Source organism: Pogona vitticeps, chromosome 1, assembly GCF_051106095.1.
Source record: "Pogona vitticeps strain Pit_001003342236 chromosome 1, PviZW2.1, whole genome shotgun sequence".
Classification (NCBI taxonomy): domain Eukaryota; kingdom Metazoa; phylum Chordata; class Lepidosauria; order Squamata; family Agamidae; genus Pogona; species Pogona vitticeps.
In genome coordinates, this window is record NC_135783.1 from 271,553,864 (window position 1) to 271,574,063 (window position 20,200).

General features: G+C 41.1%; 2 protein-coding genes and 1 long non-coding RNA gene across 10 annotated transcripts in view; 1 reads left to right on the plus strand and 2 right to left on the minus strand.

Moving 5' to 3' along the window:
• The window catches only part of DNAJC24 (DnaJ heat shock protein family (Hsp40) member C24), a 110,504-nt gene extending 103,653 nt beyond the window's left edge, over positions 1–6,851 (minus strand). For all 4 annotated transcript variants that reach the window (XR_013540910.1, XM_072985855.2, XM_078384026.1 and 1 more), the window contains exon 1: positions 6,715–6,851. The gene's annotated coding sequence lies outside the window, so the exon portion shown is untranslated. The remainder of the gene's footprint in view (positions 1–6,714) is intronic.
• Positions 6,852–6,933: 82 nt separating this feature from the next.
• DCDC1 (doublecortin domain containing 1) overlaps positions 6,934–20,200 on the plus strand; it is a 443,661-nt gene continuing 430,394 nt past the window's right edge. For 2 of the 5 annotated variants that reach the window (XM_072985843.2, XM_078384021.1), the window contains exons 1-2: positions 6,934–7,071; positions 7,574–7,639. In XM_072985843.2, the coding sequence (XP_072841944.2) occupies positions 7,024–7,071; positions 7,574–7,639 (114 nt within the window). In that variant the 5' untranslated portion in view covers positions 6,934–7,023. Of the gene's footprint in view, positions 7,076–7,573; positions 7,640–20,200 lie in introns of all 5 variants that reach the window. The other 3 variants (XM_072985844.2, XM_072985845.2, XM_078384022.1) reach the window with 3 other exon arrangements.
• On the minus strand, positions 7,198–7,621 carry LOC144586151 (uncharacterized). Its single transcript, XR_013540911.1, has 2 exons — positions 7,489–7,621; positions 7,198–7,314 (listed from the first exon to the last, which is right to left on the minus strand). It is a non-coding gene; the product is annotated as an uncharacterized LOC144586151 (long non-coding RNA).

Consider the following 20,200-nt stretch of genomic DNA (forward strand, 5'->3'; position numbering starts at 1 on the left):
CCTGTTGCTTAGCACAGTAAATTGCACTACAGCAGGCCCACTGAATCAATGAGGAGTTGTGAATCAACCCATCCATAGGTTCTACTGGCTCAAACAGGCTTACTCTGGTTGTCTCCTACAACTACAGTAAGCTCATTTGAATCAAAGGAACATAAGAGATTTGGTGAATAACTTCTTCCATAAGCATCCGTGTTGGCCTACTCTTGTTGCCAATTACTTTAGCACAGTAAGTGGCAACGAGAGTAGTCCACTTGAATCAATGGAAATTATGGAGAAGTTGACTCACCAAATCCCCACTGATTCAATGGGGATACTCTAGTGCTAACTAGCAAACTGAATTAGCTAATGAGTCTTGATGCCCTTAAAAGATGAACAACAAATTTTATTCTGCATAACACTGTGGATCATAGCAGTAGTCAACTACCCAATGGAACTTGCTAATCTTTTAAACTACCTTTAAGGTTAGTCTTTCAGGACACTTTGTTGTTTCTGCAGCACAATGATCATCTCTTTAGGGCATCTGTCTCTCCGTCCATCCATCTCATTTTAAATACAGTGGTGCCCTGCTTGACGACGATAATGCGTTCCAGCAAAATCGCTGTACAGCGAAATCGTCGTCAAGCAGAAAAAACCCATTGAAATGCATTGAAAACTGGTCAATGCGTTCCAATGGGGGAAATACCTGATCATGCAGCGAAGTTCCTCCATAGGGTGACCATTTTCCACTCCCTGTCTTTCGAAATGAGGTCAGCAAAACAGCGGGGAGCCATTTTGAGAGCCGCTAATCAGCTGTTTTGAAATCATTGTGAAGCAAAAAATCAGTTCCCGAAGCAGGGAAAAAAGCAAAAAAAAAACACCATTTTCGTCGTTAAGTGAAAAAACACCATTTGAATCATCATTTTGCGATCGCTATAGTGATTGCAAAAACGTCGTTGTCAAGTGATTTCATTGTCTACCAGGGTAATCATCAAGCGGGGCACCACTGTATGTTTAATCCACCTTTCTCCTTAAAAAGACTTCCTTGGCAGCTTATATCATTAAAAGACAATATTTTAAACCTAAAAAACAGTATTATATAAACATTAAAAAGAATCAAACAAGTGTCACACTAAACATAGAAAACAAAATCAATACTAAAAACAGATTCAAAACAACAAGGCACAACATCAACTGGGCCAATGCATGCTCGGGTCAAGAAAGAGAGACTGGGTTACCTGACATGCTTAAATGGCTATGCCTTGGAGCAACGCGTCATGGAGCCCATCAGAGGACAGGTGATTCTGGATTTAATATTGTGTGGTACTCAGGACTTGGTTAGGGACTTGAATGTCACTAAGCCACTAGAGCAGGGGTCTCAAACATGCAGCCCGGGGGCCATCTGCAGCCCGTCGGATGATAGTTTGCGGCCCCCACCTTGCCTGCCCCTCCTGAAGCGCCCACACGTCCACTGCTGTCAAGAGTAAAAAAAAAAAGCCTCGCCTCGCTCGCCAGCTCTCTCCCAAGACAGCACCTCTTGCACCCTCCATCCAGAACTGCAGCCTGCCAGCCAGCCTGCCTGTCTGCCGGCTGGCAGGCTGCAGTTCCGGATGGAGGGTGAAAGAGGCGCTGTCCAGGGAGTGCGTCGGCGAGCGAGACGCGCTGCCAGCTCTTTTCCCCGAGCCGTCACCGAGCAATGGCTGAGCGCAGAGCTCACTCCCAGCCCGTCCTCGAACAGCGCCTCCAACAGCAGCTGCTGCCGACGCCACCTCTTCCAGGGAAGCAGCTCTCTGGCTCTCTTTCTCTCTTGGCAGCCCCAGCACCAACCCGGCCAGCGGCTGCCTCAGCACCCAGCGGTGCTTCCTCCTCCTCCTCCTCCTCTTCATCCTGCTTCAGCCGCCTTGGCTCTGGAGGCTGCCTGGGCTCGCCTTGCAAAGTTTGCTCCTCTGTCGTGGTGGGAGTAGCTGCTGCTGCTGAGTGCACCTTTTTTTGAGGGGGTCCCTCAGAGGAAGGTTGCCGGACCTCCGTGTGTGTTTGTGTGTGTGTATGCGTGCACGCACCTGTAGGCCCCCGCCCCGTTCTGTTTAATTTCGCGGGTACCGATGGGAGCTTTTCTCCTTTGGCAAGGCCATTCTGTGAAGTTTTTTTAAAATTTTATGTCGTGTGTCCCCCCCCACCCCTGGCTAGGTGGTCGCAGGTGCTCCTTCCCTTCTCTGTTTCTTCGTCCTGCTACTGGTGGTGGTGGTGGCAGTGAAGAAGGAGCCAGAGGGGCTCATGGATGGCAATGAGGGCTCACGCGCCCCTCCTCCTCCTCCTCAGAGCCGAGCCGGGCTAAGGAAACTCCTGGGCAGCTTCCTCGGGCTCTTGCTCCACTTGGTGGAAAATCTGATGCAGCCCAGCCTCACCCAGACTCTGCCTCCAACGGCCCCCTGGTAAATTCAGTTTGAGACCCCTGCGCTAGAAAATAGTGACCATGCTGCGATCTCTTTCACCATGCATGTTGGGGGGAGAGAGTAAAGTAAATATGACACAAAAACCCTTGACTGCCAAAGGGCAGACTTCCCTCAGATGAGGAAATTAGTTAGAAAGAAGTTGAAAGGGAAGGTAAAAAATCTCATCTCTCCAGAGTACATGGAGCCTGTTTAAAACAGTAGTAGCAGAGGTCCAGTGGAAGTGTACACCACAAAGAAAGAAGGGCTCAATTAAGTCCAAGAGAGTGTCACCATGATTAATGAGCAGTGTTAGAGAGGCTTTGAAGGGCAAGGAGGGGTCCTCCCATAAATGGAAATCCTTCCCAAAGGAAGAAGATAAAAAGGAACACAAACTCTGGCAAAAGAAATGTAAGAAGATGACAAGGAAGGCAAAGGAGGACTTTGAGGAATGTATGGCAAGCAATATGAAGGGGAATAATAAAAGCTTCTTTAAATATGTTAGAAACAGGAAACCTGCCAGAGAAGCGGTTGGCCCTCTGGATAGTGAAGGGAGGAAAGGGGAGGAAAAGGGGGACTTGGAGATTGCAGAGGAATTAAATACGTTCTTTGCATCTGCCTTCACAACACTTTGGGCAGATTCCACTGCCCAAAAGGCCCCTCCTGACTAATAAACTAATTGAGATACAGGTTAAAACAGAGGATGTTTTAGACCTAATAGATAAATTGAATTTCAATAAGTCACCAGGCCCAGACTGCATCCACCCAAGGGTTATTAAGGAATTGAGAAATGAAGTTACAGATCTCTTAACTAAAATATATAACTTGTCCATTAAAACAGCCACAGTGCCAGAAGACTGGAGGATAGCACATCACCCCAATCTTTAAAAAGTAAAGGAGGGGGGCCCTGAGAAACTACAGACTGGTTAGCCTAACGTCTGTCCCAGGGAAGACAGTGGAAAGCCTCATCCAAGATAAAATCTTAAAACATATAGAAGAATAAGTCTTGCTGAGGGAAAATCAGCCTGGCTTCTGTAAGGGTAAGTCTTGCCTCACAAACTTTTTAGAGTTCTTTGAAAAGGTCAACAGGCATGTGGACGTGGGCGAACCAGTGGATACTGTCTATCTGGGTTTTCAGAACGCATTTGAAATGGTCCCTCTTCTGAGAAAACCTCTCAGTCAGAGGATAAGAGGGTAGGTCCTCTTATGGACTGAGAATTGGTTGAGAACCAGGAAACAGAAAGTAGGTGTCAAAGGGCAATTTTCACAATGGAGAGAGGTGAAAAGTGGTGTGCCCCAAGGATTTGTCCTGGGACCGGTGCTTGTCAGCCTGTTCATAAATGGCCAAGAGACAGGAATAAGCAGTGGGGTGGCCAAGTTTGCAGATGACACGAAACTTTTCCAGGTGGTGAAGACCAGAAGGGATTGTGAAGAGCTCCAGAAGAATCTCTGGAGAAGTCCATTGCAGGTTACAAGCTACTTGTAACTTCCTTTTAAACCTGGGGATGTATAATATCCAGGCTTAAAAGGAAGTTACTTTAAAATGCCAGATGCAGGGGAGGGCTATCAGGAGACAGGTATCTAGTTGTCTCGTGTGCTCCCAGAGACATCTGGTGGGGCCACTGTGAGATACAGGAAGCTGGACTAGATGGGCCCTTGGCCTGATCCAGCAGGGCTCTTCTTAGGTTCTTATTTTAGCACTCAATTTTAAAAACCCCTCTCAGACAGCCAATCACTAAGAGAAAGCCTGTCTGAAAAGAAAGGTTTTTCTTCATTTGTGGAAGGACAGTAAAGATGTGGGCAACCTCCCCTTCCAGAGGAGGGAGTTCCAGAGTCTAGATGCAGTGACTGAGAAGGTCTTTTCCCATGTCCCTACCAAACGAATCTGTGAAAATGGTGGGAACAAGAGAAAGGCCTCATCTGAGGATCTTAATACCCAGGCAATCTTAATACCCAGGCAAGCTCATAAAGGGAATTGTGATCCTTGAGATAGCCTGGACTCCCAAACCATTTATAGCTTTATGGATTAAAACCAGCACTCTGAACTGTGCTCTAAACCAGACTGGCAGCCAGTGGAGCGGATGTAATGGGGGTAGTTATGTGATCCCTGCTACCAGCCCCAGTTAACAATCTGGAAGCAGCATTTTGAACCTGCTGAAGTCTCCAAATGCCTTCCAAGGCAGCTCTTACAGTAATCCAGCTGGGATTTTGACTCTGAGGAGACTGAAGTTGCCTATTAAATATTTGAGGAGGACAGTAAAAGACATACTGCAGCTCAATTATACGAGGCTGCAGTTTGCCAATAATAAACAGGAACTCTTTTTGCAGATTCTCCACCCACAGAAGCTCAGATCTGATTTTAGCTTTGTATATGCAAGGATACTAGTGCTATGCTCAGATACTGTAGGATAAAAATGCAAGCTGATGGTGCCCACCAGATGTCTCAGGGTTAACATAAATCCCAGCATGGTGGAAGACTACGTAGGGTGTGTTTCACATCTATGGCTATCAGGTTGACCTAAATAGTTGATCCCACCAATGCCCGAAACCACTAGGATTAGGTGATTGGCCATAAGATTAATCAAAATGAATGAAGCCTATCTACTCCAACTGCACAAGATGTGTTATCACCAAATCAGATGCATAGTTCTAAAGGACAATTTAAGCTGTTTCAACTTCTACCTGTATCATAGGTTCCTGGAGAAACCAGGAAAAAAAAAACAGTAGCTATTTCACAAGCCAGAGAAAGAAAGAAAGAGTTATCAGGTACTGAGGATTCTCGCAATTCAAGAGTTTTCAGATATTTACCATGACCTGACTTTACTTTATTTCAATATAGCTCAGTCATAGTTATGTCTATTGTTGTTGTTTAGTCTGTAAGTCGTGTCTGACTTTTCGTGACCCCATGGACCAGAGCACGCCAGGCCCTCCTGTCTTCCACTGCCTCCCGGAGTTTGGTCAATTTCATGTTGATAGCTTCAATGACATTGTCCAACCATCTCGCCCTCTGTCGTCCCCTTCTCCTCTTGCCCTCACACCTTCCCAACATCAGGATCTTTTCGAAGGAGTCGTCTCTTCTCAGGAGATGGTCAAAGTACTGGAGCCTCAGCTTCAGGATCTCTCCTTCCAGTGAGCACTCAGGGTTGATTTCCTTCAGAATGGATAGGCTTGTTCTCCTTGCAGTCCAGGGGACCCTCAAGAGTCTCCTCCAGAACCACAATTCAAAATCATCTATTGTTAGACCTACCATAAATCTATGGTAGACATAACTACCATAAAGTTAAGTTTATACTTATTTTTAATCTTTTATTTATTCATTTATTCATTTATTCATTTATTTATTTATTAGATTTCTATCCTGCCCTTTTAGACAAAGTCTACTCCGTTAACTGCTCCTAGCATTGCTAAATAATGTGAAATAAGCAAATAAACCGCCTGCTGATATCCTGCAGAAAAAAAGTTTGACAAAGCCTATACTGTACAGTATAAGAGATAAACAGCCACACTGGTACCTTGAAATCAATCTCAGGGATTCACATCTAAACCATGCCATCATAGCTACTATCATAGTAGACTATGTCTAGATGGGCAGCATATAAATGCAATAAATAAATAAATATTTAGGCGATAACAAATGACATGCCTTATTATCTTTCCGAGCACATCACAACTTTGCTGAAAGCCCTTTAAGATGTTGATAAAGGGGAGAGAAAAGGAGGTTAATCTTCCCTTGGTCTGGGAGTAGAGACACATGGTTGTTGTGGGTTTTTTGGGCTCTTTGGCCGTGTTCTTCAGAACACGGCCAAAGAGCCCGAAAAACCCACAACAACCTTTAGATCCCAACCGTGAAAGCCTTCGCGAATACAGTAGAGACACAACTAAGAACAACTACTAATTTAATAACAGGAATATATGTACGAGAGGAGGAGGAGGATCTAGGCCCGCTTCGGAGTTGTCAGTTAGCCTATGTTACAAGCACAGTGCCAGGGTTCCTGCCTGCACCCCTTCACCTTCGCAACTGTCACAGCCCAGTCTACCTCGCCCAAGAGAACAGGGCAACTGGGGACAGCTTCGAGGAGAGGCAGCCCCGCTGCTCGGCGGTCTCTTACAAAAAACAACAGCCCTAAAGGCTCTTTGACAGAAAGCAGTGGAGCAGCAGCCCGTGAGCACCACACGGGAGAGCAGTTCTTGAAGCGAGAATACATATATCACTCGCTTCAGGAAGAAAAGAGTTCGAGCCAACGTTACAAGAAAAAAAAAACCCAAACAATTACGTATATACGAGCCTCGGTCACCGGGACAGTCTTACCTTTCAGAAGAAATTATTAGACATCAAAGGAAACTCCCACGAAGCAGCTACTCGCGTAGCAATTAGAAGCGAGAAAGCCGCACATGGCAGTGGGAGGCAATGTCGCTTTCTCAAGCACCCTGCCGGAATATCTCCCGACCGGAAAGGTAGAAGGAGCAAAATGTGCTACGTTGAAATACTGTATAGGAAAGAAACTCCTTTTGCATCGTTGACAGGAACGTTTTGCACAAGGTCTTTGTTTCTAGCCCGGCCCGACGGAACGGCGCACACAGAGGAAAACGCGACCGGCAACGAAGAGACGCTGTTGCCATGGCGACCAAAAGCCACTCTGACCAAATGGAGGGGTCGGGACACTTTGTAAGTAAGCATTTTGGCTTCTCTTCGCATTGTTGAACCCTTTATTTGTATGAAATCGCTCGGTCTTCCTCTCCTTACCTGCAAGGGCTTGATTTAGCGTTAGGTTTTCTCAAGAAAGTGTAAATATTTTCTTGTTTTTTCTGCCCTTGCCAGTAACGTCCCATTCGGGAACCAGGGGTTGATTCCTCAGCATTTTTTGCCTGCAGTGCATTTGTCTCTCATCCTCACGAAAATGTGACATTCCTGCATTACAAAGAGTAGGGAGGAAGGATTTTACATGAGAAAAAAAATTTGACGTTCCTTATAAAACAGTTTGGAGGGGGGATGGTAGTTCCCAAGAATGGGAAAAAGTACAGGAAGTGTGTGCATGAAAAAAATACACAAACAGAAAGTACTTTTAAAATAGGCTATTAATACCTTCTTGGTTGGTGGCCCTTGCCACCCTCTCCATGAGTTTGATACTTCTGACACCCACTAATGTGATTTATCATTTGTTTTTCAGTATTCTAGTTGTGCAGAGGAACAGAGTCTGAAAAACAGTAGTGACAGCATTGAGACCTTGACAGAGGTGAGATTTTCAAAAACATGTCTCCTCCATCTATTTTAACTATATTGTACAGTCATCTGGCTGGCTCACTGTTAATAAGGAAACATTTTCTTTATTGCAGCTCTGTAGATGTGACTACAACTAGGTTCACAACTAAGCATTCCTGAAATGTATTTAGTAAGAATAAAAGAAGACACACAGTTAAAATGAAGTGTTAGTGTTAAAGCAGCAAAGATTTTTAAAATATTATGCTTGTTCAGTGCAGTATGGAAGAAGGAAATATAGGTTTTGTGTAGTAGAGTTCTGCATTAGCAGAATATTGTGGAAAAGTTTACTTATATATCTTAATTGCTTAGCTTTCACAAAACATTCTTGTTTGCTTTATGACTTAAATTCGTAAAAAGAGTTTGACTTAAAACCAAAGGATTTTTTTTGTCTTTTAGGAATTTAAAGGAAAAAGTTAGGCTTGAAGATGTATTGCCTAAAGCCAGGAAATCCAGAACTCTCCCTTTCTCCACTCAAAATGTGCACAATGATTCATTTTTCTTTTGGCTTCCATCTAAATTCTAGTAGCGACTCCAGTCCCTATGTAGTGATGTGGAAGAACTGAAATGAAACACAACTTTTGACAGGATCAACATCTACAAACAGCTGCTTTTCAATACAGTTTTAACACAGATTCACAGTTACCTAATCTATACTAGACCAGGTGTTATTGACTTGTATTTGGGGAAAGGGAGATTACTTATGTTTAATGTGCTTAGTCTTAGGTAACTAGAGCTTTTCTCTCTTAGGTGGCTAAGAGGTCCATCTCCCCCCCCCCCCAATTTACAGATCTAAGGAATGGAGCTCACTTCTTGTGTTTACTCAGAGTGTAAGCCAAGGTATAAGAAGGCAAAGGATGCATAAGTGTGTGTGTATTTCGGTTCGATGGGATTGATCTGTCCTTTGAACTTCTTAGCTTGACATTTTAAACATAAATTGACCAACAGACATACACTAAGGTTACAGAAGCTTGCAATATTGTATCACAGAACTGGGAGCACTTTTTAAAAGAACTCATTGCCCGATTCATTACTGTGCTTTACATTGTGCTGTCCTTGTTGATGCGTTAATCATTACGAAAAATACAGAGGAATGTTTTCAGGTTCCTCCTAGGGGCCAAATCTGATACTGTACGTTGAAAATAATTTTTAAAATATAGAAGAATTTGCAAAGCAAGTAATTGGAGCAGAAAAGGAAGCAGGAAGACAGTCAGTTCTGTCTTTCCCTTCACATATGGAATTTTAATTTTATTTCTAATTCATTGTTCCCCCAAATACTTCTTTTAAAAAACTCTCTAGATTTTTTGCCTAGTTTTTTTTTATTTGTTATGATCTGAGCAAAAAACCTGGATGCAAAATATTTGAAATATGGATGCCCTGGACTGCCAGAAAGACAAACGAGTCCTAGATAAAATCAAGCCTGAACTATCTCTGGAGGCAAAAGTGTTGAAACTGAGGCTGTCCTACTTTGGTCACATCACAAGAAGGTAGAGAAAAGACAATAATGTTTGGAAAGGTGGAAGGCAGCAGGAAAAGAAGAAGACCAAATATGAGATGAACTGACTCCTTAAAAAAAAGCCTCAGGCTTGAGATTGCAAGAACTGAGCAGGGTTGTTGTAAAAGAGAGTATAGATTATGATTAGACACTTCAGTTATGGTGAGCTGCCAAGTGTGTGCAATGTTTGTCTTCATGCCTGGGAACAACACAGCATGCACATGCAGCAAGTTCAAACTGATAGGACTGCTGGAAGAAAAAGTGAAAGAACTGGAACAGCAAGTGGCCATGCTTAAGGCTATAAGAGAAGACTAAGAGTACATAGACAAAACTCTAGAGCAGCAGCCACCAAGGAAGGCGCTTAAGGTGGAAGAACATCAAGACAAAGTAGAGGGAAAGGGTCTGAGAAAAGAACAAACAAAGTGGAGGAAGAAGCATGGAAAAGAGACACAGGAGCAAAAGAAGGAGAAAACACTCTTCATTTGTGGACACTCTTCATCAGTGGAACTGCAAAACCACTTTCAGATTCTTGTGGCGGACAGTGGAAGACATACAGGGAACTCCACAGGAGGACATGAGAAAGGCTGAAGCTCAGCCAACCAGAGTCACTGAACCCACATCTTACAAAAAGGAAGAAGGGTAGTTGTAGTAGGAACTTTCTACTATGAGTATGTGAGACTGAAACTGTAATATGCCAGAAAGATCCATTGAACCTGCCAGGTATGCTCTCTTCTTGAATGGAAAGATAGCCATCGCTCATAAAACTCACAGATGCACATCCCTTTCTTCTCATTCATGTGGGAACAAATGATACCACCAAGAGGAACTACAAAGAAATCATATCAGACCTTGAAGCTCTGGGAAGGAAACTTGATGACTTTGGAACCCAGTCTTCTCATCCATACTCTCAATACCCAATAGAAGAATAGAAACAGAAAGAAAAATAATCTATGTGCATGACTTGCTACAAAAATGGTACCGACATGAGGGATTTTGAACTTGGGGATCACAGACTAACCTTCCTGGAAGATGGAACAGACCAATAAGCTCTAATGGGACCAATGATACTCTTCATAAAAATGTATAAAACAAGCAGGTCACAAATCACACACTTTCCAGCATCTGTATATGAATGCCAGGAGTATGGGAAATATACAAGAACTGGAAATTTTAGTTCAGGAGGATAAATATGTCTTGCTAGGAATAACTGAAACTTGGTGAGATAAACTCCCATGATTAGAATACAAAGCAATTGAAGGATATAAATTATCGAAAAGGAATAGAAAGGGAAGTGGAATCACAGTACATGTCAAAAATACATATTACTGCATAGGAAGTACAGGAGGATGAATTTGGTTGTTCCATTGAGAATGACTGGTTTAATATAATTGGGGCAAAAAACAAAAGGAATGTGGTAGTTGGAGTTTACTATTGGCCATTCAATCAACATAAAGATGCAGACAACACCTTTGAAAAACAAGTTTCATGAATTTCAAGGAGACACAGCATAGTAGTAACAGGAAATTTCAGTTATCTTGAGATCTGTTGGGAGGCCCTCCCAGTAAATTGCTAGATTATATTACTGGTAACTTTCTCCTCCAAAAATGGAGGAAGGAACTGGAGGAATAACTATCCTTGACTTGATTCTAACCAATATAGATGACTTAATAGAAGAACTGGCAGTAAGGAGAACTTGGGCAGGAAGTTACTTTTTTATCCTTGAATTCTTGATTTCAAAGGAAACACAAGCAGAGTGCAACCGCATGTGTTTGAGCTGGAGGGTGGTTCTGAACTTGTCTCCTCCAGAGTGCCATCCCTCCTTAGGGAAAAAGAGGTTAAGAATGAAGGGAGAGAAACGAGTACTGAGAAAAGGAAGAGACAAGAGACCCCTAGGGAAGAGGAGAAAGACAAGAGGACAGGTGAAGGATAAAGAAAGTTAAAAGAGGTGGGAAAAGGCGAGACAGAGACTGGTGGACAGGAAAGAGTAGGTAAGAGGGTGGGAGAAGGAGGCAGAAGCAGGAGCAGTCAAGGGAAAAAAGAGGACAGTTTTGACTTTTTACAACATTGTGCATTACTTTACATTTTCTTATATTGAAACGCATTTGCCATTTTGCTGCCCAATCTCCAAGTTTGGAGAGATCCTTCTGGAGCTCTTCACAATCCCTTCTGGTCTTCACCACCTGGAAAAGTTTTGTGTCATCTGCAAACGTGGCCACCCCGCTGCTTATTCCTGTCTCCTGGTCATTTATGAACAGGCTGACAGGCACCGGTCCCAGGACAGATCCTTGGGGCACACCACTTTTCACCTCTCTCCATTGTGAAAATTGCCCATTGACACCTACTCTCTGTTTCCTGGTTCTCGACCAATTCTCAGTCCATAAGAGGACCTGCCCTCTTATCTGACTGTGGGGTTTTTTCAGAAGCCTTTGGTAAGGGACCATTTCAAATGCTTTTTGAAAATCCAGATTGACAATATCAACTAGTTTGCCTACATCCACATGTCTGTTGACCTTCTCAAAGAATTCTAAAAGGTTTGCGAGGAATTTAGAGAAGTTGACTCACCAAATCCCCATTGATTCAGTGGGCTTACTCTAGTGCAATTTACTATGCTAAGTAGCATAGATGTGGCGGCATATCATTTCTTACAGGAGAAATGTACCTGCTCTGCTAGATAGATTTAGCTTTGAAATAATGGATTTTAGAAAGAGATTATATGAGACTAGGGGACAGAATTTGACTACTGATTTTTTTTTAAAAATCCTAGGAATTACTTGAAAACAGGTAGTGGTTATTTTGATGAATTTGTGCACATATTTCATTTTGTTTTTCACTGGCAAAGTTTATATTGCTTTTTTGTAAATCTTCATATGAGGAGTATATTACAATAATGAGTATAATACTATTGATTGGATATCTTACACTCCGTTGCAATAAACTAAACAAATTTAAAACATAACCATCACACTTTCAACATGCCCTATTTCACTTTTCTTTTACTTTATTGACAGGTTGTTAAAAGAAAATATTTTAAGTATCTTAAACTGTTTAAAATTGCTCTGAGGTGCACAATTTATTCAGGATTAAATAAGATTCCTGTTATTAAGAATTAGTGTCAATAAATTGCCATTGCTGAAACATGAGGGCATAAAGTGTGCTGATCTCAAAAGCTGACTGCCATTCTGGTTTAGCCATGTGCAATCTTTAGCAAAGTATGTTGGATATGGAGAAAGCCTGAAGCCCAGCCATGGTGGATCAATTCAGATGCTTCCTGATGTGAAGCGGTAATCTTCTGATTGTTACCATGTAGTATAGGTTTATCTCCAGGTGAAACATCTTATAGGGTACAGAAAGACAAAGAGTTATTGCAATAATAGTATGTTTTATATTTTGCTTAATGTGAAAATGTCCGTGGTACAGGAATAGTTAACTGACTGACAAGCCCAGGAAAGCAGTGATGAAAGGGCTGCAGAATCAAAAGGCTGCAATCCTGCAGTGCTTTGATCCCTTCCCCCCTTATTTCTGTGTATAAGACGACCCTCAATTTTTAGTCTAAAGATTTTAGATAAAAGTATCATCTTAGACACAGAAAAATATGGTACTACATCATGGTCACTCCTTCAATTGCTGACCAATTCTAATTCTACACAGTTTCTAGACTAGATCAGGTGTATTCTGAATGGCATGATGATACCTTCCTCTTTTTCCCCTCTGTTGCAGCGTTTTGCTTGCAGAGTTATTTTGATTCATCATCGTAACTCACTATTAATGAAAGTGATTATTGTAAGCCTTGCAGACATTTCTTGTACTACTGGTGCAATAATGGTGCCAAATACAGTAAATGATTCAGAAGTTGCATTTTTAATAATGGAAGCAGTAACTATTCTTACTGACAAACTGGAGCCCATTGGCATGTAAGACACAAGGAAATGCAGGCTATCTGCAGGCATTAAAGACCCTAATTTTAACATGTATGTATTATGCAGCTATACTTTGTGAATGTACAGACGTATGTCTGATAATCTTGTATGAAAGGGATAGGGGATGTATGGACCTCCATACAGTATTTTGATGAACTGCAACTCACTTTATTTCTCACAATCGGCTGTATTAGCTTAAGCTGATGGGATCTGGAGTCTGGAAGCATCTGCAGGGCTATATGTTTTTCCTGTGTAATAGAAGAAGTGATACTGTCTGTGTAAAATGCTAATATGCATACGGAATAGATCCTACTGTAGAAGTTAATAGGAAGCTTCTGAACAAGTGGGTTTCAGGAGAGAAAATATCATGTGGATATGTGACTATTGTGTGTTAGATTTTATGATAGTTAAAGAAGATGATAAAAAGCTATTTAAACAATGAATGTTTCCAAAGACCATAACTGCATACAGTGTGAGGGATATTATTTAGTTACACATTGCCTTATTTTATTGATCATATTTAAGGCATTCTAGGGGATTATTATTTTTTTGACCAAACTCCGGGAGGCAGTGGAAGACAGGAGGGCCTGGCGTGCTCTGGTCCATGGGGTCACGAAGAGTCGGACACGACTAAATAACAGATTTTTTTTGTGTGAGCAGCATAATAAAAATGCATTAAATAATAATATAATTATTGTTTTTAATACATTTCAGGACACATCCAGCACCATCTTTTGTAGCTCATTAGCGATTTCTTTAATGAGTTTCTTTTTTAGTGATAGATAGTTAAAGTAACAGACAAGTGACAGATTGTTTGTCTTTAATCATTTCCCTATTTCAGGCCCATTACAAAGCAATTAGAAATCTGACAGCATTTTCACTCTGCATTACTGATTATCTAAAGTGATGAGAAACTAGAGGTGATGAATATTAATTGTATATTTTCATATGATTATCATAAATTATTACCTTGTCTAATGTGCTGCAGGTGAATTAAGAGCAAAAGGAGGAAATTCAGTCAGATATGTTAATTTGAAAGATAGTAAGAGTTTAGTTTATGTCACTGTCACAGTGCCAGTTTATCTGTATCTTTTCCCTATTAAAACATCTACCATTTAACCTGAATTCAAGATACAAATTTAATCAGATGTTAAGTCATTCTAGTTCTAGACTATTATTATTTTATTGTTTTTTAATAATTGTTTTAAATTTGATTGCGTTGAAATATAAATACAAATTGATAGAATACTGTAGATAAGCATGAAACTTTAGCCAAAATTCTGCATTTAAAAGTTTAAAACTATACATTAAATACCCTCTCTCAATTTAGAACAAGCTTACAGGATATGTAATTGTGGAATTCCACAAAAGGTCAAGTAAAGGTGTCAGCAGTAATGGACCAAACTCCGGGAGGCAGTGGAACTCCAATGTTCCATGGAGCAGTCTGACTCTAACAAATTTTTGTCAAGTCTTGTTTGAATCTGAAAATAAAATGGGAAATAACTTCTGAAAAATAAATAGCATAATTGTAAACAAAAGTAGATTTTTTTCAGGTGGCTGTGCTGCTCACCAGCAATAATGATGAAAATAGTTTTTAAAAGTCTTAATCAGTGATACTTGACACTAGAGTAAAAAGGAAATATAGAACTTGAAAGGAGACTTGGAAGAATAAAGTAGATGGTATCGTTTGCATATGGTAGTAGTGTGTAATATTTTCTTTTAACAGTTAATATGTGTACATTATATATGTATGTATATGTATATGTGTGTGTATATACATACACATTTTTAATACTGTTTTAAACACATGCATGTACTTATTTTTATACTGTGTAAAATGGGTCAAAAATCAAATGTGAATTAGTAGAGCAGTGGTTCTTAACCTTTGTTACTCAGATGCTTTTGAACTGCAACTCCCAGAAACCCCAGTCAGGACAGCTGGTGGTGAAGGCTTCTGGGAGTTGCAGTCCAAAACACCTGAGTAACCCAAGGTTAAGAACCAGTGTAGTAAAGTATTGCTTACCTATAAAAAGATAGTTCCCAGTAAATGGAAACCCAAAGTATTGCATTTGATTAATATATTGTGGTTTAAGGACTATACCCAAATTTAAGTTGCTTACCTATTTTACACACATGAGATTAAATGAAATAAGTACAATTTTGAAAGATACTTTTAACTATTTATTGGCCACACACATTCTTATTATATGTTTCTTTTATATGATGATTTATTTTTATGTTGTTACAGTGCTTCATAATCATTAGCAAAATATTACCTATAATAATGAGGAAATGTACTAGAATATCTTTCAATTCCAACTGTTTAGTACATTGGTTATCATCATTAAATTATTTTTATGTCCTTAAAGCCTGTTCTTAAACAACGTGTCACAGCTCTTATTCCAGTTGATTTGAATGAAATGTTCAGATAGTGTTTTGTCAGCTGATACATAAATTGCTTATTAAACTCTAGACATCTATTATTTTTTAACTGGAGTCTAATTGTTCAGATGTACCTTTAAAATAATGGCTGGAATTTTGTTTTAATAAATGCATTCAAATCTTGTTTCTAGGCTCTAGAACCATGCTCAGGCATGTTCATGTGCAGTTGAACATTTTCTTATGGTGATGTTCCAAAAATATTGTATGATAGTACAACTGTTATACTATATTTCTTTGTATTCATATAATCTGCTAGCTATACAGTGTATCTAATGAATTATTCCAGATTGTGGCCCATGAAATGGCCTCATTATGCTTTTGCCAGGCATAGGGGAGCCACACCATATGCCTGGTAGTAGGGAAGAATGTGCTTTGCTTATATTGTTCAGATAGGCTACTGTTGGAGATATCCAGTCTTCAAATACAAGTTATCCTGAACAAGAGGGTGTTCATTTCCCATAAAGCCACCAAAGAAAAGAGAGCTGCAAATAAATATACTGTAGTACCAAATCTATGCCTCTTCACAGAAATCATATAAAAAAATCTTAAGAGCTGTAGGTACCTAAAAGAAGGTTTCACCTGAAACTCACAGGGTACGTTCCGACCTCTCCTCCTTATGGGGAAAATGTCGTATCTTCACAAGGACCTGAACTGTGAATACCAGAGCCATTTAAATTTATAAAAGGAAAGACATTGTTACATTTTCATCATGACAAATAAAGGGGCATGAAATGGACAATGTAAAGGGAGAACATTGTACAATAGTGCTAATAACCAACAAATTTGAATTTGCCTCTGAAGAAATTTTCATACCAGTATAGCATAATGTAGAGGCTCATATTTGTTGTGGAACTATATATCTTGACAAGCTATATGTGAGTCCCTAGGTACATATCTATCCCTTGGAATTTTGGTACTATGAGGGGGTACTGATAAGTATTGAGCCTTTCCCAGAAAGAATTGAGCTAGGAAGCTATAACTGCCACACTACATATTCCCCCAGGAAGTCAATGCACTTGCAAAATCTGTCCTGCATCTTCTTAAGTCCCTGCAAATAAAATTCTTCCGACTGCTGGTGTAACCACTCATTTGCAGCATTAGTTGCCTCCAGAACACTCCCAAATCGTTATCCCTTTAGATGTTTTTTGAGTTTGGGGAACAGATAATAGTCAGAAGGAGCCAGGTCAAGAGAATAGGGTGGATTAAAAGCGTAAGGAGGTCAGTTTTCTCATTGTTTCACCTGCAGTGTGTGACAAGGTGTTGTCATGCAACACAGTGACACCGTTGGAGAGCTTTCCTCAACATTTTTCCTTGATGTTGATGTTTTGCTTCAACTTCATCAATAAAGCACAGTAATATTTTGCATTGATTGTTGAACCCTGTTCAAGGTAGTACACCAGCAGAACTCTCTTCTTATCCCAAAAAACTGTTGCCATTTCCTTCTGCACTGAACTTTGCACTCGGAACTTCTTCGGCCTGGGGGAACCACTGTGCCTCCATTCCTTAGACTGTTCCTTTGTCTCAGGATCATAGCAGTAGATCCATGTCTCATTACCAGTTTGCCCAGGAAATCTGACTCATTTCTTGCTAAATGTTCCAAAACAGCCACCAATGATACCATATGTTTCCTCTTTTGTTCGGTTGTCAAAAGTTTGGGGATCCACTTTGCTGCCAGCTTTCTCATTTCCAAGTTGTTGTGGATAATGGCACCAACTCTCTCACGTGATATTCTCAGATATATAGCAATACTTTTGGCTGATATTTGGTGGTCTCCATGATCATGTCATGGATGGTTTTCACATTTGCAGGCACGGAGACAGAAACAGGTCCTCCACTGGGTTTCTCACTTTCAACACTGAAATGGCTAGTTTTAAAATTGACAACCCAATGTTTAACTGTTGCATATGAAGGGCCGCTATCACCCATAGTTTGTGACATTTCATCATGGATCTGCTTTGCACCTTTCCCTTGGAGAAACAGGAACTTGATGGTCCTATGCTCTTCCACACTGAACTTTTCTGGAGGTACTGCCATGTTCTCTTTGGACCTGAACATGAAAGATAAGTTAAAATCATTGGTAGTTGATTTTTGCACCATTGAATACAGACAAATTGGCCAATACACCCTGCAATTTACAGCTTCCCAACTCATTTTCTCTGGGAAAGGCTGAATACTTATCAGCACCCCCTCGTATAATTGCTTGTAGATCTAAACAGATCAAACTTGTTGTTCAATACAGTGCTTTTGATCAATATTATTTTCCTGCTCATGGCTGACATGTGTGGAAAATAAAATATCAGTATATATAATATATGGTTACTATTGCTCCAGAATCCAAAAGCATTGTCCAACAATAAGGAGGAGCATTGTCTTTACTAAAGTATCCCTTGCTTTCTAAATTATGAGTTTTGTAGTTGAAATACCTTCTGGGTTAATGCCAAGAAAACAAGGGGCCTAGGTCATCATCTTCTCTTCAATAAATTAAAAAATGCACAATATGCTATTATCATTCTGTGGACTTCTGAGCTGTTTGTAGTCATAAAGTTGAGTCAAGATATGTAAACATACTGTATGAAGCATTTTAAATAGCTAAATATTAAGTGAGAGGGAGACAAAAGTACAACTGTTGTTTTTGCCAGCTATCATACATTGATCCAAACACATACTTCTAACTTGATGTGAGGATGACAGGACCTTGGAGGCCCCTGTTAGTGTGCTGTCCCACCCTGATTCAGGACCTGAGGCACAGATCCAGACTTCAATTGACACCGTAGGGGGCACTGGGGTCCTCAAACTGCAACAGTGGAACTTCACTCTGCTCAGGAAACAGAGGCCCTAGTAGTGCTCGGGGGATAGTGGCACCACTTGTCTGTCCTTGGTGGATGGCAGATATGAATGCTGCCCTCCTGCCACCAGAGCCTGGAGACAGAAGGGAGGCAGTCAGAGAGACAGGGAGTGGGTTGACAGAGGAAAGGGGCCCAGAAACTCCAGGGGAAGAAGGTGTGAGTGTTGCCAAATCACCTGAAAGAACAGGCTCAGCATTCCATGTGGAGTCAGAGGAGGGCTCGGGACAAAATGCCTGGGAAAACACCAAGGAAGAATAGTTTGGGAACTACTGGGACAAGGAGCCACCATAAGAAGGGCTGGAACCTCTATGGGAGTGGGAATACATCTATAAATAGGATCGCTGGAGGTGGGTCCTCATCCAGCTTCAGGTCCCTGTGAGAGTTTAAATTCTGGCTCCTTTCTTCGTTCAAATAAATCAGCCGATTTATGTAATTTTGAAACAAGTGTAACAGATGCCGGCCACAGAGACTGGCGAAACGTTAGGAAGAACAACCTTCAGAACACGGCCAAAGAGCCAGAAAAACCCACAACAACCATTAGATCCTGGCCGTGAAAGTCTTCGTGAATATACTGAACGCCTCTACGGGGAGGAAACAGTCAGACAGACCTGGAGACTGGAAACACTCTGAACCAAAAGAGCACACCTACTATGTTCCTTAACATTTCTACTATGCTGCAGAGACACAAAAACCATACCAGCTTTCCTCAGGACAAAAAGGACCATCATTTCCCCACAGGCCAGCCGCATCTATGACCGCCTGGAACATGCCCTCCTATGGGAAAGAATCCACACAACCGGCAAAAAAAACTGGACTCCACAGACAAACTAGGCCTACACATCACTATCAGCCAAAAAATGAGAACTCAAGATTGGGACAAGATTGATACCCTCTCTTATAAAAAGATGGAAAAAGAAATGATGAACCACACAGCCAGACAAAAACAAAAATTCAACAAATGCCAAACAAGCCAACAGAAACCTACACTAGACACCACGCGCATCATCATCAACTTATCGGGACGCCAACTCTTCCCAGAAGAAACCTCAGTCTTGAGCAAAGGAGGAAATTTTGCAATCACATCCAGTAAAATTCCTGTGGAAGACATAATTGCCAATGTGGAATCAGCATTATATCATCTTCCAGAAGAAAAAGCAGAGGAAATAAAAGGGGAAGTGACTAGGATCCTACGGAAAGCAAAAAACCCCAGAAGCAACATAACAAGAAAGGATAGAAATGCCATCAAGTCCCTGAACTCAGACCCGGACATCATCATCCTGCCAGCAGACAAAGGCAACGCCACAGTAATCATGGAAACAGAAAAATACAAGGACAAAATCAGAGAACTTCTAGACCCCACCACCTACAGAAAACTGAAACAGGACCCAACCAACAAAATCACAAAACAAACAAACATGCTGATCAGAAGTTCCTCCCTACACCCCAATGTCCCTCAATGTATATGCAAGACAGAATCTCTCCCACCAAGACTATACAGACTCCCCAAAATCCACAAGGATTCAGTCCCACTCAGGCCCATTGTAAGTGCCATCAGCTCCCCAACATATGAATTAGCCAAACACCTAGCAACCCTCCTACAGACTCACATTGGAAAAACCTCATTCTACATCAAAAACTGGGGACATTTCATGAGCAAGATCAGCACCCTAAAACTCAACCCTGGGGACAGACTGATCAGCTTTGACGTAGTACCCCTGTTCACTAAGGTACCAATAAAGGACACCCTGACACTCATCCAGCAGATATTTCCAGAAGACATCAAAGCCCTCTTCCAACACTGCCTAACAACCAGCTATTTCCAGTGGGATAATGAATTC